Source organism: Ovis canadensis, chromosome 2 (genome assembly GCF_042477335.2).
Source record: "Ovis canadensis isolate MfBH-ARS-UI-01 breed Bighorn chromosome 2, ARS-UI_OviCan_v2, whole genome shotgun sequence".
NCBI classification, from domain to species: Eukaryota; Metazoa; Chordata; class Mammalia; order Artiodactyla; family Bovidae; genus Ovis; species Ovis canadensis.
In genome coordinates this window covers 41,461,913-41,477,658 of record NC_091246.1, presented here as the reverse complement: position 1 = coordinate 41,477,658, position 15,746 = coordinate 41,461,913, and the positions used below count along the sequence as shown (strand labels likewise).

Sequence of the window (15,746 nt, the reverse complement as noted above, 5' to 3'; positions counted from 1 at the left end):
CACTTTCACTTTTCACTTTCATGCATTGGAGATGGAAATGGCAACCCACTCCAGTATTCTTGCCTAGAGAATCCCAGGGATGGGGGAGCCTGGTGGGCTGCCATCTATGGGGTCGCACAGAGTCAGACATGACTGAAGCGACTTAGCAGCAGCAGCAGCAGCAGCAGCAGCAGCAGCAGCAGCAGCAGCAGAGTGTACATACAAGTATATTTCTTATACAGATAATAAATACACAGATTTGTCAACTTCATTGAAGCCGTTCTCCTGGTGGCTTCTGGGAATATAGAATTTTACTGGACAGGGACTACTTTTAAGTGGGGAACATGGGGAAGGACAGAGAAACAATAGCATAGGATAAAGGGATCTTGGAGCCAGGCAGCAGCCAGAACTTCCGCCTGCTGTGCCATTGTCACAGGACCACAGCTCCAAGGTTGTGCAACACCTTTAGTAAACACCCTGAAGCAGAGACAAGAATGAACCCTGGGGTTTCGGTCTGTCTCACTTGAAAGGAGGAAGGGGCAGACCAGGAGGGCAGTCTGCTTGAGTGAGAAGAGTGGATACCAGGCCCCTGGGAGCACCCAGCATGTGGCAACGGCTTCTTCTGACGGCCACCTTACTCTTTGCTCCACTTTCAGGTAGGTGTTTAACTTCTTTACAGATTCTGTTAAATACCTGCTTGCTTTTCATCTTCTCCCACCAGTTCTTTTTTCACCAGCTTTACTAACCAGTTTGGCAGGCTTAATCTGTTGTTTTGGGGGGCTCTGACTGATATAAATAGTATAAAAGAGAAGCAAGAGGACTTCTTGATCACTATTTACACATCTAATCTGAGAATAGGGAAGTCAGAGGGCAGATTTCATTCACCATCATTTAACCAATGAATATGATCTTTGAGTCAAAGAATGGAAGGTCTCAAAATCAACCTTGTCATTTTTAGAGTAGTTAAGATGAGGCAGATTTGACTGGTTATTACAGTGCAGGAGGCTTCAGAAAGTATCCGTTATTATTGTTGGGGCCAGTTTGACTCTTTTCATTTCGATCACATTTTTGTATTTGTTGTTCAGTTGCTCAGTCATGTCCCTGACTTTTTGTGACCACATGGACTGCAGCAGGTCAGGCTTTCCTGTCCTTCACCATCTCCCAGCATTTGCTCCAACTCATGTCCATTGAGTCAGTGCTGGCATCCAATCATCTCATTCTCTGTCTCCCCTTCTCCTCTTGCCTTCTTACCCCTTTTTATATTTAGTCCTCTCATTTTTGGTGATAATAAATACATTGAATTAGAAATAAATATGATGCATTAGAAATAGACATTTCATATTTAGAAAGCACTGTGATATTACTTGATCAAAACAATGCTGCCATTAAACTTAAGTTGATTATTCACTTTCATTTTTCTGGTTAGATCAAACATTTGTTGATTGAAAAAAAAGGCACAAATAAGGCTTCATTCACAAATTTCATATTGTGCCTTTTTTTCAATCAACAATGATTTTAGTGCTCTTCTAGATATGGGAAAATGCAAGAAATTAGGCTTATAATATCTTCTAAAAGTATCTAACTGTCTGAAGGTCTGTTCTGCTAGTTTCTCCCAGAGCCAACTGTCTCATTTCTCATCTTTGCCCTGAACTCTTTTTTCAGGCGGTGTATTGAAGATCAGTTACTAGAATGGCTAGTGACTTCATTCTTGTAGTGCCAGATGGCAAGCAACAATTTTTAGTTTAAGAATGAAAAAATAGGTATTTCCCTGGTGGTACAGTGGCTAAGACTCTGCGCTCTCAATATAGGGGACCCTGGTCAGGGAACTGGATCCCACATGCTAAAAGTAAGAATTTGGGTTGCTGCAAATTCTGAGTGCTGCAAGTAGGACCTAGCACAGCCAAATAAATATATTTATAAATATATGTGCATGCATGTTAAGTTGCTTCAGTCCATGAGATTCTCCAGGCAAGAATAACTGGAATGAGTTGCCGTGCCCTCTTCTAGGGGATCTTCCCGACCCAGGGGTTGAGACCAATTCTCTTACATCTCTGGTGTTGGCAGGCAGATTCTTTACCACTAGAGCCACCTGGGAAGCCCTGGTATGTTAGATCGGATAACACATTTCCTTTAATTATTTCTGGCTCTAGAGCTTATTGAAGTCAGCACATTAGCGTGTGCCTGAGACTCCTTCCCTGGTAAACGTTTTCTTGGGTTGTAGAATGTTTGTTGCGACCTAGAAATGAAACTAACTTATCAACAAGAAGGATGAAGTTAGGAAGGGAAAGGCTCTCCTACCCCTTGCACCCACTCAGTACTTGTCACTAAAAATTATTTTCTTTTTACCCTGGTTTCTGATTTCTTTTCTAGATCTGGGAAGGTTTTACATTGTATCTTTCAGTATAGAACAGTGATGGACAAAAAAAAAAAAAAGGAAAGAAATTTTAAAAAGAAGGCATATATGTATACATATAGCTGATTCACCTTGCTGTGGAGCAAAAGCTAACACATTATAAAGTAACTATGCTCCAAGAAAAGTTAATTTAAAAATTGTGCTAGATATTTAAATTATGGACTTAAAATTCCTATTTTTTTAAAATACTAGACACCTTCTTTTCCCACATTTTCTGAAAATACAAGCACTAAAAACCATCTGGGGCCCTTTGCTTGGTTGAAACATAAGAATTGTTTATGTACCAGCCTTATCCAACAGCATAAAGATCAAGCTGGATCCATTAACAGAACAGCATAGCTGACACTGGGTGCCACCCACATTATAGCCTTTTTGATGAAACTGGGCATACCAAATGGTTCTGTTCCCCTATCTTTGCATTCACAACAATTGCCCCAAGAGACAATATTTTTAGAATTTGTGTCTAAAAGTATGATATCGCTGAATGCTTGGTGGTGGGAGACCAAGGTGCTGAAGTGGCTTTTGTGAGGATAGGGAGGAGAGTCCTTACAGAAAGCTCCTCTGCCCCCATCTTCCATCTGAAACAGAAAGCTCCCTTTCTTCTTACCTTCCAATGTGTATTTTCAAGAGTGTTTCTATGGTCACTGAAATACCCTGATATCATTCCCATATTAATTTCTTTTCCAGCCAAATGTAAGAAGTAAAACAATTTTCATTTTCCCATCTCCTTTTTGTTTGTTTGTTTCTCTGCCCTCATCACCCAGAGAATAAACAAGAGCCACTCCCAGCATACTTTTGCCCAGTTCTTAAATATGTGAAATTTTAAAATGAAGTAAAATCAGGCCAACTGTTTGTATCGAGCTTTACAATCTCTCAAGAAAAATAACTTGAGATTTCCTTGTGGAAAGGGGGAAAAAATTTAAAGAATGTGGCAGGTGCTTGGGGGTGAAGAACTGAGACCAAGGGGAAAGGTCTTTATTTCAGCAGAATACCCAGGGAATACAGGACCTTTTGAAATCATTTTACTTCAAATTAGCAATTTCTTATTGCCTTCATCAGGTAACTAGAAGACCAAAAAGAACATCTGTAATTTAATCTTAATAATCAAAATGATAAACTTAATTAGGATGTGCTTTTTCTCTTAGTGTCTGTACTTTTTTTATTACATAAAGTTTAAAATCATCTGATAGTTTGATGGGGTACAGAGAATTCCAGAACTTAAGTCAATGTCATTGCATAAACCTTGATTCAGGGCTTAACATCATGTGTTTAGTTTGGAAAGATACTTCTTTAAACAGTATCTTTGAAAAAAAAAAAAAAGAAAATATCAGTATTACATACAAAAGGGCTAACCTCTAAAATGCCCCATGCATATTAAAAAATAAAGTAGCCTTCCAGATTAATGTCTGTTTTATTAATCTTGTAAGCAAGATTTAACTTTTCTAGAGACGGAAAAGAGCTTCCCAGGTGGTGCCAGTGGTAACGAACCAAGCTGCCAGCGTAGGAGAAAAGACAGGGCTTCGATCCCTGGGTTGGGAAGATCCCCTGGAGGAGGCTGTGGCAGTCCACTTCAATATTCTTGTTGGAGAATCCCATGGATAGAGGAGCCTGGTGGGCTACAGTCTATAGTGTGGGAAAGAGTCAGACATGACTGAAGTGACTTAGCACGCACACAAGTAAAGACAGAGAGAGGGAGTGAAAGAGAGAAACAGGAAGGAAGAAGGAAGGGAAGGAAAATTCTAGATTTAAAAAAGGTAGAGAGACATGAAAACTAAATAAAATACCTCATTCTAGATTGGACCCTGCAATGGAATGAATAAAATACCAAAAGAGGATATTACTGAGTCAATTGACAAAATTGAAATATAGATGATAAAATGTTGGATCAGTGTTAAATTTTTTAAACCTGATTGTTTGGCTATGGTGGTATAAGCGAATATTCTTATACTTAGGAAATGAAGTTTGTAGGAGTAAAGAATCATGGTGTATCTAATGTAACTGCTGCTGCTAAGTCACTTCAGTCATGTCCGACTGTGCGACCCCATAGATGGCAGCCCACCAGGCTCCCCCGTCCCTGGGATTCTCCAGGCAAGAGTACTGGAGTGGGGTGCCATTGCCTTCTCTGAATGTAACTACTCATCCTCAAATGGTTAGAAAAAAATGCGTGTATATGTGTATATACACACATGTATATGACATGTATATATGTGAAAGACTGAGAATATGCAAAATGTTAGTAAGAACAACCTCAAAATATTGGTGGCTTACAAGAATACTTTATTTCTCATTCATCAGCATGTTTTGAAAAGGGTGAATCTGTGAATCAGGTAAATCTGGGCAAAGGATGTTGTTTGTACTATTCCTATTCTTGCAACTCTCATATACATTTGAATTTATTTCCAAATAAAAAGGGATTAACAGTCCCAAAATAAAAGTTAACTTTTCTAAAACTATTAAACAGTGAAAATAATGATCTAACCCAACCCCAAATAACAATTTTCTTTTTTGATCCAGTTCTGTTAGAACTAATCTAGTTTGTGAGTTTTGTGGGAGAGAGAAACGCAAGTGTTGAATTCATGGAAACACATTGTGTTTTGTCTCAGATTTGTGGAATTCCTGGATGGCAGTTAGTTGCAATCATTCCACAGGCTTCAGAGTAATTAGCCTGATGTTCTTCAGCTGGGAGGAGGCTGCAGTATCTCCATCACACTCAAGGATGAATGAGCCAATTAACACTTGGGTCCATTGCCTCTCTTTTCCTGCTGCATGATTCCTTATATCTCAAGTCTCAATCTTTCAGGGACCTTCTTGGTTTCAGAAAAAGAAGGGCCATTAAGGGAAATTCTATCTGTTTTCCTTAGAGATGTCATGTGTTGTAAGAGCATTAAGAGCTGGAAATCTGTTCACTTCAAACTGAAAAAAATACGAGAGGTTGCTGGAAGCTTTTAAAAAACTCTGCTAGTTTCGTTTATTCATTGATTTAATTTGGTTGTCCACTGGAAGTGTTTGCCCATCAAACAAAGAGTTGGAAAGACATTTATCCACAGATTTACATATTTAGACTTCACATTTAAGAGTCAGTTGATGACTTCTGATTTCATGAAATGTTAGAATTTGGATTACGAACTGGGTGCATGGAGATCAATGTGGACATCAGAGAAAACTTGTGTTGGATGGATTTTCCTATTTCCACTCACCCTCTCTGGTGGGGAGCATGTGAGTGTTATCACCCTCTGCTTTTATAAAAAGAATTAGTTGAATAGTTATTTTTTTATGACCTGAGGGCAGCTTGGACTACTATTCCCCAACAGAATAATGTGTATTATGAATGAAAGCCATTTTTCATGCAGCATTTTTAGAAGAGTTACTCTGGTTACAGCATTCTGGAATGTATGGCTTCATGAGCTCCATTTTAATGGAACTAATTGTGTCAACTGGACACAATCACCAAACAGCACGTGGGTGCCTTTGGTGTATTTATACACAGAGTGATGGGAAGCTGTAGGGAATTGTGTTGCTACCATCAGTTAACTTCTGGGTGAAGTAATGTCTCTGATTTTTAATAAGCTGTCTAGATTTGCCATAGATTTTCTTCCAAGGAGCAAGCACATTAAAAAGCAGAGACATTACTTTGCTGACAAAGATCCATATAGTAAAAGCTATGGTTTTTCCAGTAGTCATGTATGGATGGACCATTTATGGACCATAAAGTAGGATGAGTGCCAGAGAATTGATGCTTTTGAACTGTGGTATTGGAGAAGACTCTTGAGAGTCCCTTGGACTGCAAGGAAATCAAACCTGCAAGGAGATTAATCCTAAAGGAAATAAGTCCTGAATATTCATTGGAAGGACTGATGCTGAAGTGACCAATGCTTTGGCCACCTGATGTGAAGAGCCAACCCATTAGAAATGACCCTGATCCTGGGAAAGATTGAAGGCAGGAGGAGAAGGGGACAACAGAGGACAAGATGGTTGGGTGGCATCACTGACTCAGTGGACATGAACTTGAGCAAGCTCTGGGAGATGATGAAGAACAAGGAAGCCTGGTGTTGTGCAGTCCATGGGGTCACAAAAAGTTGGATACAACTTAGCGACTGAGGGACTGAACAATAACAACAATGACAATTTCCACCAGATGGAAAGAAAATGACTGATTTAATATTCCTTTAAGATTTTGAACTTCAGTTATGAACTTTTAAAACTAATGCTATTATTTTCCTTTACCAAAAATTAACTAAATAAAAATAAAAGATGCCCAGACTGCTTGAATTGTCCTTAGAGATCATTTAATTTGACCACTTTTTCTGAACAATTTAAAAACCCAAACTAAACCCAAAGTTAAGGTAAGTGTTGATGTCATGGCTTTAAGTGTTTTGGGAATGTTTTTAAGGGTAAATCTTGAGTTGGTGAAAGAAAAGCCATTTCATTACTTAAGCACTCCATTTTGAACCCAGTGAGCTCTTTGCCAATTTAATTGCTTTTCCTATCCTTCAGAGTTAAATGCAAATGGCTCTAAGAATGATCAGATGAATGAAAACCACCCTAAAATGATAAAACAAAATCAACATCACTAGGCAATTTTGGAAAGTTTCTACTTTAGTTTCTGAAGAAACTTTGAAAAAATAAGCACTTTTCTTCTCTGGAGCATCATTGGAATAGATGTATACTCATGCAAGATGATTAATACTGTTTTCTTTGCTATAAGATCAGCCACAGTCACATAAATTTGTATTATCATAGAATTGAGGTTTGCCTATTTTATTTATTTATTTATTTTTATTATTATAATTTTTAAATTTCTGGCTGCCTTGGGTTTTTTTCCTAGTACACAGGCTCTCAGCGCGTGTGATCTTAGTTCCCAGGCCAGGGATGAAACCCTTGTTTCCTGCATCGGCAGGCTGATTCTTAACCACTGGATCACCGGGGAAGGCCTTAAATTTACCTGTTTTAGTAAGCTAAGAATACCCTCTAGTCATTTAAAGCCTTCGCAGTCACAGTTAGAACCTAACTTCTGGGTTGGCCAGAAGTTTCAAACCAAGTTGTGCACCTTGATTTCCCTGTATCTACATTCTGTGCTGAACCATGTGGGCAAACAAAATAGAAAATAGAAAATTTTGTGTTGGCTTTGGGAAATCTGAATTTCTCTAAAAAAAAAAAAAAGAAAGAAAACTTTTAGAAGCAACATTGATATGAGATCTCAAGATGCAGATAGAAAATTGAAGCTTTCCAATTCTCTTTCAACATAACTGCAGGCTCAAAAATTTTCCTTCCTGACCAGTGCTAGTGTTCTAATTGTCTGCTTCTCCAATTTTCTTTTTCTTTTTTGGTATTTGTATGCAAAAACACGAAGGTTTGTCTGTACTGCAAAAGCCAGCCCAATCTATGGAGCTGGTACTGGAGACTTTTCCTACTGATTCAGTTTCTTTCACTAGTAAAAAATATTGCTGTTGAAAAACCCAACAGAAATATACTTGAATCTGAAATGGCATCCATTCATTATTTAATTTTTATAACACTGTGTAGTTTCAGAGTGCTTCAGTTAGATTATTCTGACACTGATTAGCTTTCTGGAGGATTAGTTTGATTCATTCTCTCCTGTCCTGGTTTTTTTCTGTACTGTTTGCTCCATTCCTCTAGGGGATCCTAGAGGCAAAAAGAAGTGGGGAATTCCAAAGAAATATATTCACTAAGCTGAGAAACTCTGGTAAACTTTCAGTGGAAAAAATGTCTGAAGATATAGGTTAAAGATATGAGAGAAAGAGAGGGTTTCTGCTTTTGCTGGTTGTTTCTGAGGTTGGTACTTGTATAACTCTCTCATATAACTCAGTTAAAGCCCTTGCATGTGGCATCATTCATTAGCAATGCCATCAGGAAGGCCATTATCTAGTAGCCTATGTTAGTTCTGCTTAGCTGAATCTTCTCCAACTTTTTTTTTCCTCAGTAAATTCTATAAAAGAGCTTCCAGGAGTGAAAAACTATGAAGTGGTTTATCCTAAAAGACTTCATCCACGACATAAAAGAGAGGTCAAGGATCCAGGTCAACAGGTACAACTTTTGATTTAATAAAGAATATATACACACACACAAATATATGGGCTTCCCTGGTGTTTCAGAGGTAAAGAATCCACCTGCCAATGCAGGAGACTCTGGTTCTAGCCCTGGGTTGGGAAGATCCCCGGAAGAGGAAATGGGGCCCCACTCTAGTATTTTTGCCTGGGAAATTCCATGGACAGAAGAGCCTTGTGGGCTTTAGTCCATGGGGTTGCAAACAGTCAGATATGGATATACACACTTCCTTGGTTGCTCAGAGGGTAAAACATCTACCTGCAATGCGGGAGACCCGGGTTCAATCCCTGGGTCGGGAAGATCCCCTGGAGAAGGAAATGGCAACACACTCCAGTACTCTTGCCTGGAAAATCCCATGGACGCAGAACCTGGTAGACTACAGTCCATGGGGTTGCAAAGAGTCGGACATGACTGAGTGACTTCACTTTGACTTTCATATAAATATAAATAAATGTATTTCATATGTAAGTATATACATTTTTGTAGATAGACATATGCACATTTGTGTATGTTTTTGACCAATATTATCTTTATTAATCTTCAGGATAACCCAACGTTCTATTATTAGCTTTATTTTGATGCTAAAATTCTGACAGTTGAAATAAACTATCCAAGATCACACAGAGAGCAAACTTTAATTACTTATGGCAATTCATAATTCATTCTGTTACTTTTAAAGAATTTTATACAGTATTTTTTATCTCTATCTATCATCGTCTTTAGATACATGGTGATGGTGGTTTAATCAGTAAGTTGTGTCCAACTCTTGCAACCTCATGGACCCCTGCCAGGCTCCACATACAAACAAAACTGTGAACACTAAAATTGAAGTCAAAGAATAAAATATTATGGGTGAATGCATGCATAGATGTGTAGCAAACTAGGATTAATTACTATAATTAAACACTAAATTTACCCTGCTTTTTTCAAAAGAAGTGGTTATTAAAGTTTGTAAAATTCTTACCACTTGACGAAACACACATTCTCAGTCAAAAGACGGAAGTTGAAACATGACGATTCACTCCACAGCAATTTTCTAATTACTTACATCTGCAATTCTTTTGCTGAGAGCCAGGAAAATACAAATATATGAGATGGAAATAACTTTTGCATCTACCCACTGTAAGATGAAACTCACTGGAATTTCATATTCCCCAACTGGACAAAGTTCCTCACAGGTTATTCTTTCTGATGCAAACACACGTATAACAACTAAAGTCAGAGAAGACTCTCTTTCCCAAAATAATGGTCTCTCAACAAAATGTTTCTGCTAAATTTATATAGGAACCATTAGGAACCATGTGTATTGGCTTCTGTGTCAATATTACTTTCTTCCAAAGCTCTCTGGCAGTATCTTAAAAATGCCAGCTACCTTTCTTACTGAGTACTTTGAGGTGGAAACCAAGTTCTTGGAAACGATCTTGGTGATTTCTGTATTGAGACTTCTGGTCTTCCTTGTGCAAATAATTAATTAGCAATTTCTTGAAATATTGAGAATTTCTAATGCCTGACCTAGGGGACCTACACAGATCTCAATCTGAATTGATCACTTCTCAAGGCTATCTGCCTGCAGTGCAGGAGACACAGGAGATGTGGGCTTGATCCCTGTGTCGAAAAAATCCCCTGGAGGAGGAGATGGCAACCCAATTATAGTATTCTTGCCAGGAAAGTCTCACAGACAGAGGGCCCTCATGGGCAACAGTCTGTGGCTTTGCAAAGAGTCAGATCAACTGAGCTCACTTAAAGCAAGATAGAGGACTCTTGTACTTATTGTTATACAACTGTGCCCCCTTCTGGACCACTAAGGCATAAGCATTACCTGTCACGTATGCCAAGAACATGGCCCCATCTCTCTGACTTCATCACATTTGTCCAAGTCACTTAAGATTTGAGCTGGAGTGAAGTAATCCTTTGAAAACTTTTCTGGAGGAGGCACTAATAGCCAAGGTAGAATTTTGAAGATTTTATTCATGATTGTATTCTTGACTGGATGTTACATATATGGCATAATGAGGCTTGAATAAGCTTTTGTGGGATAAGTGAGCAAATAAGTAAACAAATAGATGAATGAATAAGTGGAATACATTTCCTATATATCTGCATAGATGCATATTCAGCAAATACTTAGTCAAGGTCCCTGGTGTTGAAACTTAAAGTTGATCATTATTCTTCCTAGGATTCTGCCTTCAGATCACACATTTCCTTAGAGGCCAAAACCATCTTGCTGTCAGCCTATGACACAAAGTAGAATATCCGGCACCACAATGTGTGCTGTGCTTAGTCACTCAGTTGTGTCCGACTCGTTGTGACCCCACGGCCTGTAGTCTGCCAGGCTCCTCTGTCCATGGGGATTCTCCAGGCAAGGGTACTGAAGTGGGTTGCTATGCCTTCCCCAAGGGGATCTTCTCTATTGGGATTGAACCTAGGTCTCCTGTATTGCAGGTGGATTCTTTGCAAACTGAACCGCCCGTAAAGGCCAGCACCGCAGTGCCTCCCCTATAGTGCAAACAATTTCAGACTTTACCTTGGTCCAACTTTCTAGAGCTTAGATTACCATATGCTGTGATCACAGCTGTGCCACTAGAATTAAGAAACTCCCTGGACTTCTAGGGTTTTCTTGGTGTGATCCCTTGCCATTATCTGGTTCTGCTTCCATCCCAGAAACATCCAGAACTATGACCTTCCCAATCCACCCGGTAGTCCTTACCCATGGTGTTTAAGAGGGAAATTTTATTTATATATCCCTGTGCCCCGCTAATCTTACTCAGTGGGCTCCAAGTCATTTCCTTCTAGTAGAATCTCTCCAAATCAAGGTGCCAATTTCCTCTCCCAACCCCTAATTCAAAACCTAGGTAGACGAGAGATAAGACACGCTTCTTACTAGCAGGCGTTGTCCTTCACCATGAACTTCTACTTGAGAAGTGCAGTTATATCGTTACCCAGTCCTCACTCTCTAGGGCTCACTCAGTCATGTCTGACTCTTTGCGACTCCATGGTTGGTAGCCCATCAGGCTCCTCTGTCCATGGGATTTTCCAGGCAATAAAATGGAGTGGGTGCCATTTCCTTCTCTAGGGGATCTTCCTGACCCAGGGATCAAACCCATGTCTACTGTGTCTTCTGCACTGGCAGGTGATTCTTTACCGCTGAGCCACCAGGGAAGCCCTCTTTCGCATAGTCTCTGCTTTTCTTCTTTGCTGTTTCCTTTCTTCCACACCCTTTGTGCTAATGTCAGCTAAAACTTCCATTCCACAATTATCTTTTCTGAAATAACCTCCAACTAATATTGGGTTGGCCAAAAAGTTCTTTTGGGTTTGTATCAGAAAAACCCAAACAAACATTTTGGTCAACCCAATATTTTAACTCACTATCTACCACAAAACTTTCAAGACAGAAAATAGATATAGGGAAGGCTCTTCTGTACGGAAGGTCAAATCTAGTATTCTCCTGATATTTTCATTCTATCTGGCCTTTCTTAAACCTGAACAAAAAGTGGTGACAATAATTCCCCATGACATTTGTTTTCAACCTTCAGGCTTTTTGCAGCTCCTGTTATTCATGAAAATGAACTGAATTACAACAGCTTCCCCTCATTTAGACCCACAGTGTAGGATATTTATAGTCCTGGATTTTTAACACCAGATGAGCCTTCAAAAGCTGATCACTTAAAGGAAATTCGGGCTGAAATAACTGATCTTGGAGATGGCAAATCCCTGTACAATATTTTGAATGGATGGCTCTTTCTTATTTTTTTTAAAAAAAGTTTTATTTTTTTTATTTATTCTTATTATTTCGGCTGTGCATGGTCTTTGTTGCAGTGCACAGGCTTTTCATTGCAGTAGTTTCTCTTGTTGTACAGCATGGGCTATAAGGCTTGTGAGCTTCAGTAGTTGTTGAAATCATGGGCTCAACTGCTGTGACTCACGAGCATAGTTGCAGCTGCGGCATATGGAATCTTCTCAGAGCAGGGATTAAACCCGCGTCCCCTGCATTGGCAGGTGGATTCTTATCCACTTCGCCACCAGGGAGGTCTAGATGGCTCTAACTTTCTGTTGTCCTTGGATGAGCTCAGGTGCAATTCCCTTTCTCAGGAGAGGGAGGAGACTGGAAAGCTTGACCTTAAGTGCAACACAGCAGTGGAAACAGCACTCAGCTCATAAGTGGTGCTCCATCGCATTTGGTCTGCCATGTTGGATCTCTTTAATAATAACAATGTCCTAGCACTTCCCAGAGAATTGGTAGATATTATGTGCCACCATGGCTTATAATCCTGGTTTATAGAACAAAGTAAGAATTCAGTACTTGATAACATCTTTTAAAAATCCTTCGATAGAGACCTGTCTCCTCCTGTATATATAAATCTAAACTTAAAATAGTTCTTTTCTACACAGTGTACTAGAAAGGACATTGTCTTCTCTTTCTGAACATTTGAGACTGTATTTTCTTCCCAATGACCTCTTCCTGCCTTCAGGTACAAATTTGTGTTATTTTTTTCCCATATTCTGCCCTCCACTTAGCCTTGAGAAGACCTATAGACCACATTAGTGAGGACTTTCTTGGGGGAACGGTAATAAGAATCTGCCTACCAGTACAGGAGATAAGGGTTCTATCCCTGGTTGGGATGGTTCCACATGCCGCATGCACCACAACTGCTGATTCCATTCTCCAGAGCCCTTGGGCTGCAACTACTGAAGCCTGGGTACCACGGAGCCCATGCTCCTCAACAAGAGAAATCACCCCAATGAGAATCTTGTGCATTGCAGTGAAGAGTAGCCCCCACTCACCACAACTAGAGAAAGCGTGCACAGCCACAAAGACACAGCACTATCAAGAAAAGACGTTAATAAGAGGTTTGCAGGTCTTTGGGTCTGTCTGCATACTAGTTTTTCTTTTCAAACCACTTCCCCATGCTGCATCACCTGATCAATTCATATCTCAGCTTTCATTATTTCCTCAGGAAAGCATTTCCTGCCCTTAAGATATCAGACATCCTACCCTGCTTCCATATTTATGCCCCTTATCACAAGCAACTCACTTTTATTGTGTCTTTTTCACAAAGCTATAAGTTTTCTGATAGTAGGTACCAATTTTTCCTGCTTAGAAGCCCATTCCCAGAATTAAACAGTGTTTGGCATGTAACCAGCACTCAGTCTTTGTAGAATGAGCAACTGGATGGATGGATAGATGGCTTGGTGTAAAGATCTCAGATCATTTGTCTAGTCAATTGGCAGTTGTTTGATTTGTTAAAAGTGACAAAAGTAGACATTTGGGATTACAGCAATTACTGGGGAAAAAAAGCAGGCATTGTTTCTAGTGATGAACATAGCCAAATGAATATGTGTATGTGTGTTTTTAATTACCAATAAATGTTTGTGTATTTTTACAGGAAAATTTTGAAACTGAATTGAAGTATGAAATGACAGTTAATGGGAAAATCGCAGTGCTTTACTTGAAAAAAAACAAGTAAGTGCCTTTACTTCTGATGTTATCCTCACCAACAACCAGTTAGCATATGGAAAGTATGCTAATTGAGTTTGTTACTACTTAGGGGCTCCTGGAAATCTTGGATATTCAGCTTTTACTCTCAATTGACCCAATGGGTTCCATGAATATTTGTTCCTACTGAAGTAGTAGAGACACATTGAGTAAAACCACAGTTGACTAGCATTCTGAGAGTTGGAGTCATAAAACACAATGCAAGCAGACATATATTTTAGCAATTTCTATGAAATAGCATAGAGTTTTAAATCTTCCCATGCATTATTGCATTTTATTATTTTAACACTGAAAGATTAGCTATCAAAACATTTTGCAACTATTTTTATTAGAAAAAAGACATATATGTGTTAAATTCCAGAGCCAAAATTCAAGTCAGCAGTAAAATTAAAATTGGGGTCTCCTAATTGCAACACCAATTTGCTTTCTACCCACATCTACCAACCTTCCATTTTCTCAAACACTCCATTGTCTCTGATTCCTTCAGTCAGTTTATCTAAATTCAAAGTTGCTTTTCAAACTTCACTGCCGCATCCCATCCAGATATTGATCACCCTACGTCTACACTGTTTCTAAAGTAGTTTTCCCTCGTTCTACTCCTTCAAGGTTTTTAATCCCTAAACTGTTCAATATAGGAACAACAAGATGCTTTCTTTCCCTCAAATAGACTATTACCTTTTACAAAAAGTCACAACTGACTAGACATGCAAATAGTTTGATGCAACGGAAATTGTACAGGCTTTGAATTCAGGCAGACCTGGATAGATTCTTTGTCACTATTTAATCTCATCTGAAATATAAGGATTGTAATATTTATCTTGTTCGACTGTTGAAATGATTAAACATTACACATAATATATCTATTCCAGCAGCCAGGATAGAGACAGCATCTAATACATATTAGTTATCCCCTTTTCTCCTTGCCCTGCCTCTTAAAAAAAAAATGTTCAGACTCCTATTTGCTGGTGAGTCATTGAAAGAATTTTAAGAAGCTCAGTGAAAATGCTGAAAGGTCCTTAACTGCCAAGTGCAAGTCAATTTTCAATACACTTTCCACTGCTGCAATTGTTAACTGTTACTGGTAACTGACAAGGACTGGGTGAAAAAGGCAGTCATCTGAAGCTGGGGGTGGGGCGAGCCTTGCTCTTTTCAGTCATTTTTATCAATCTTGCCCATTTCGGTTCTATTTCTTCCTCTAATGGCTCCTCTGACAAGCATGCAAAGTTTGATGAGGAAACAGACATTTTTGCACACTACTCAGGAATTTCCCCGCCTTTCTCACTCCCTCCAGTTTAAGCACCTCTTTCATGTTGGATTCGTTTTGGGGGACTAGGAGGAAAAGCTCACCACATCCAGGAAAATCTCTCAGTTGAATCACTGGACTTCGCAGTTAGCATGAATAAACGTGACATTTCTTTTTCTCCCCCAGGAATCTCCTTGCACCAGGCTACACAGAAACATATTATAATTCCAGTGGAAAGGCAGTCACCACGAGCCCACAGATCATGGTAAAACAGAGTATCCTAGATTCACTGTTAATTGGGGGGTATGACCCACATACCCAGAGGCAGTGTCTTTGCCAGACAATTAGTGAAAGTGAAATGGTGTTATAGCAATGTTGGTTTTTTTTCAGCTGTAATAATTCATTATTTTTAAATTTTTTTATTGGAGTAGAGTTGATTGAGAACATTGTAAAGTTGTACAGCAACTTTCAGGTGTATAACAGAAGTGATTCAATCATACATATACATGTATCTGTTGTTTTCCAGATTCTTTTCACATATAGATTGTTAC

The 15,746-nt window shown here is 39.1% G+C and overlaps 1 protein-coding gene across 1 annotated transcript in view; it reads left to right on the top strand.

The window, feature by feature from the left end:
- The first annotated feature begins 463 nt into the window (after positions 1-463).
- The window catches only part of ADAM28 (ADAM metallopeptidase domain 28), a 78,448-nt gene continuing 63,165 nt past the window's right edge, over positions 464-15,746 (top strand). The window contains exons 1-4 of the mRNA XM_069579359.1: positions 464-635; positions 8,334-8,437; positions 13,843-13,919; positions 15,382-15,460. Coding sequence (XP_069435460.1) covers positions 584-635; positions 8,334-8,437; positions 13,843-13,919; positions 15,382-15,460 — 312 coding nt within the window. The 5' untranslated portion in view covers positions 464-583. The remainder of the gene's footprint in view (positions 636-8,333; positions 8,438-13,842; positions 13,920-15,381; positions 15,461-15,746) is intronic.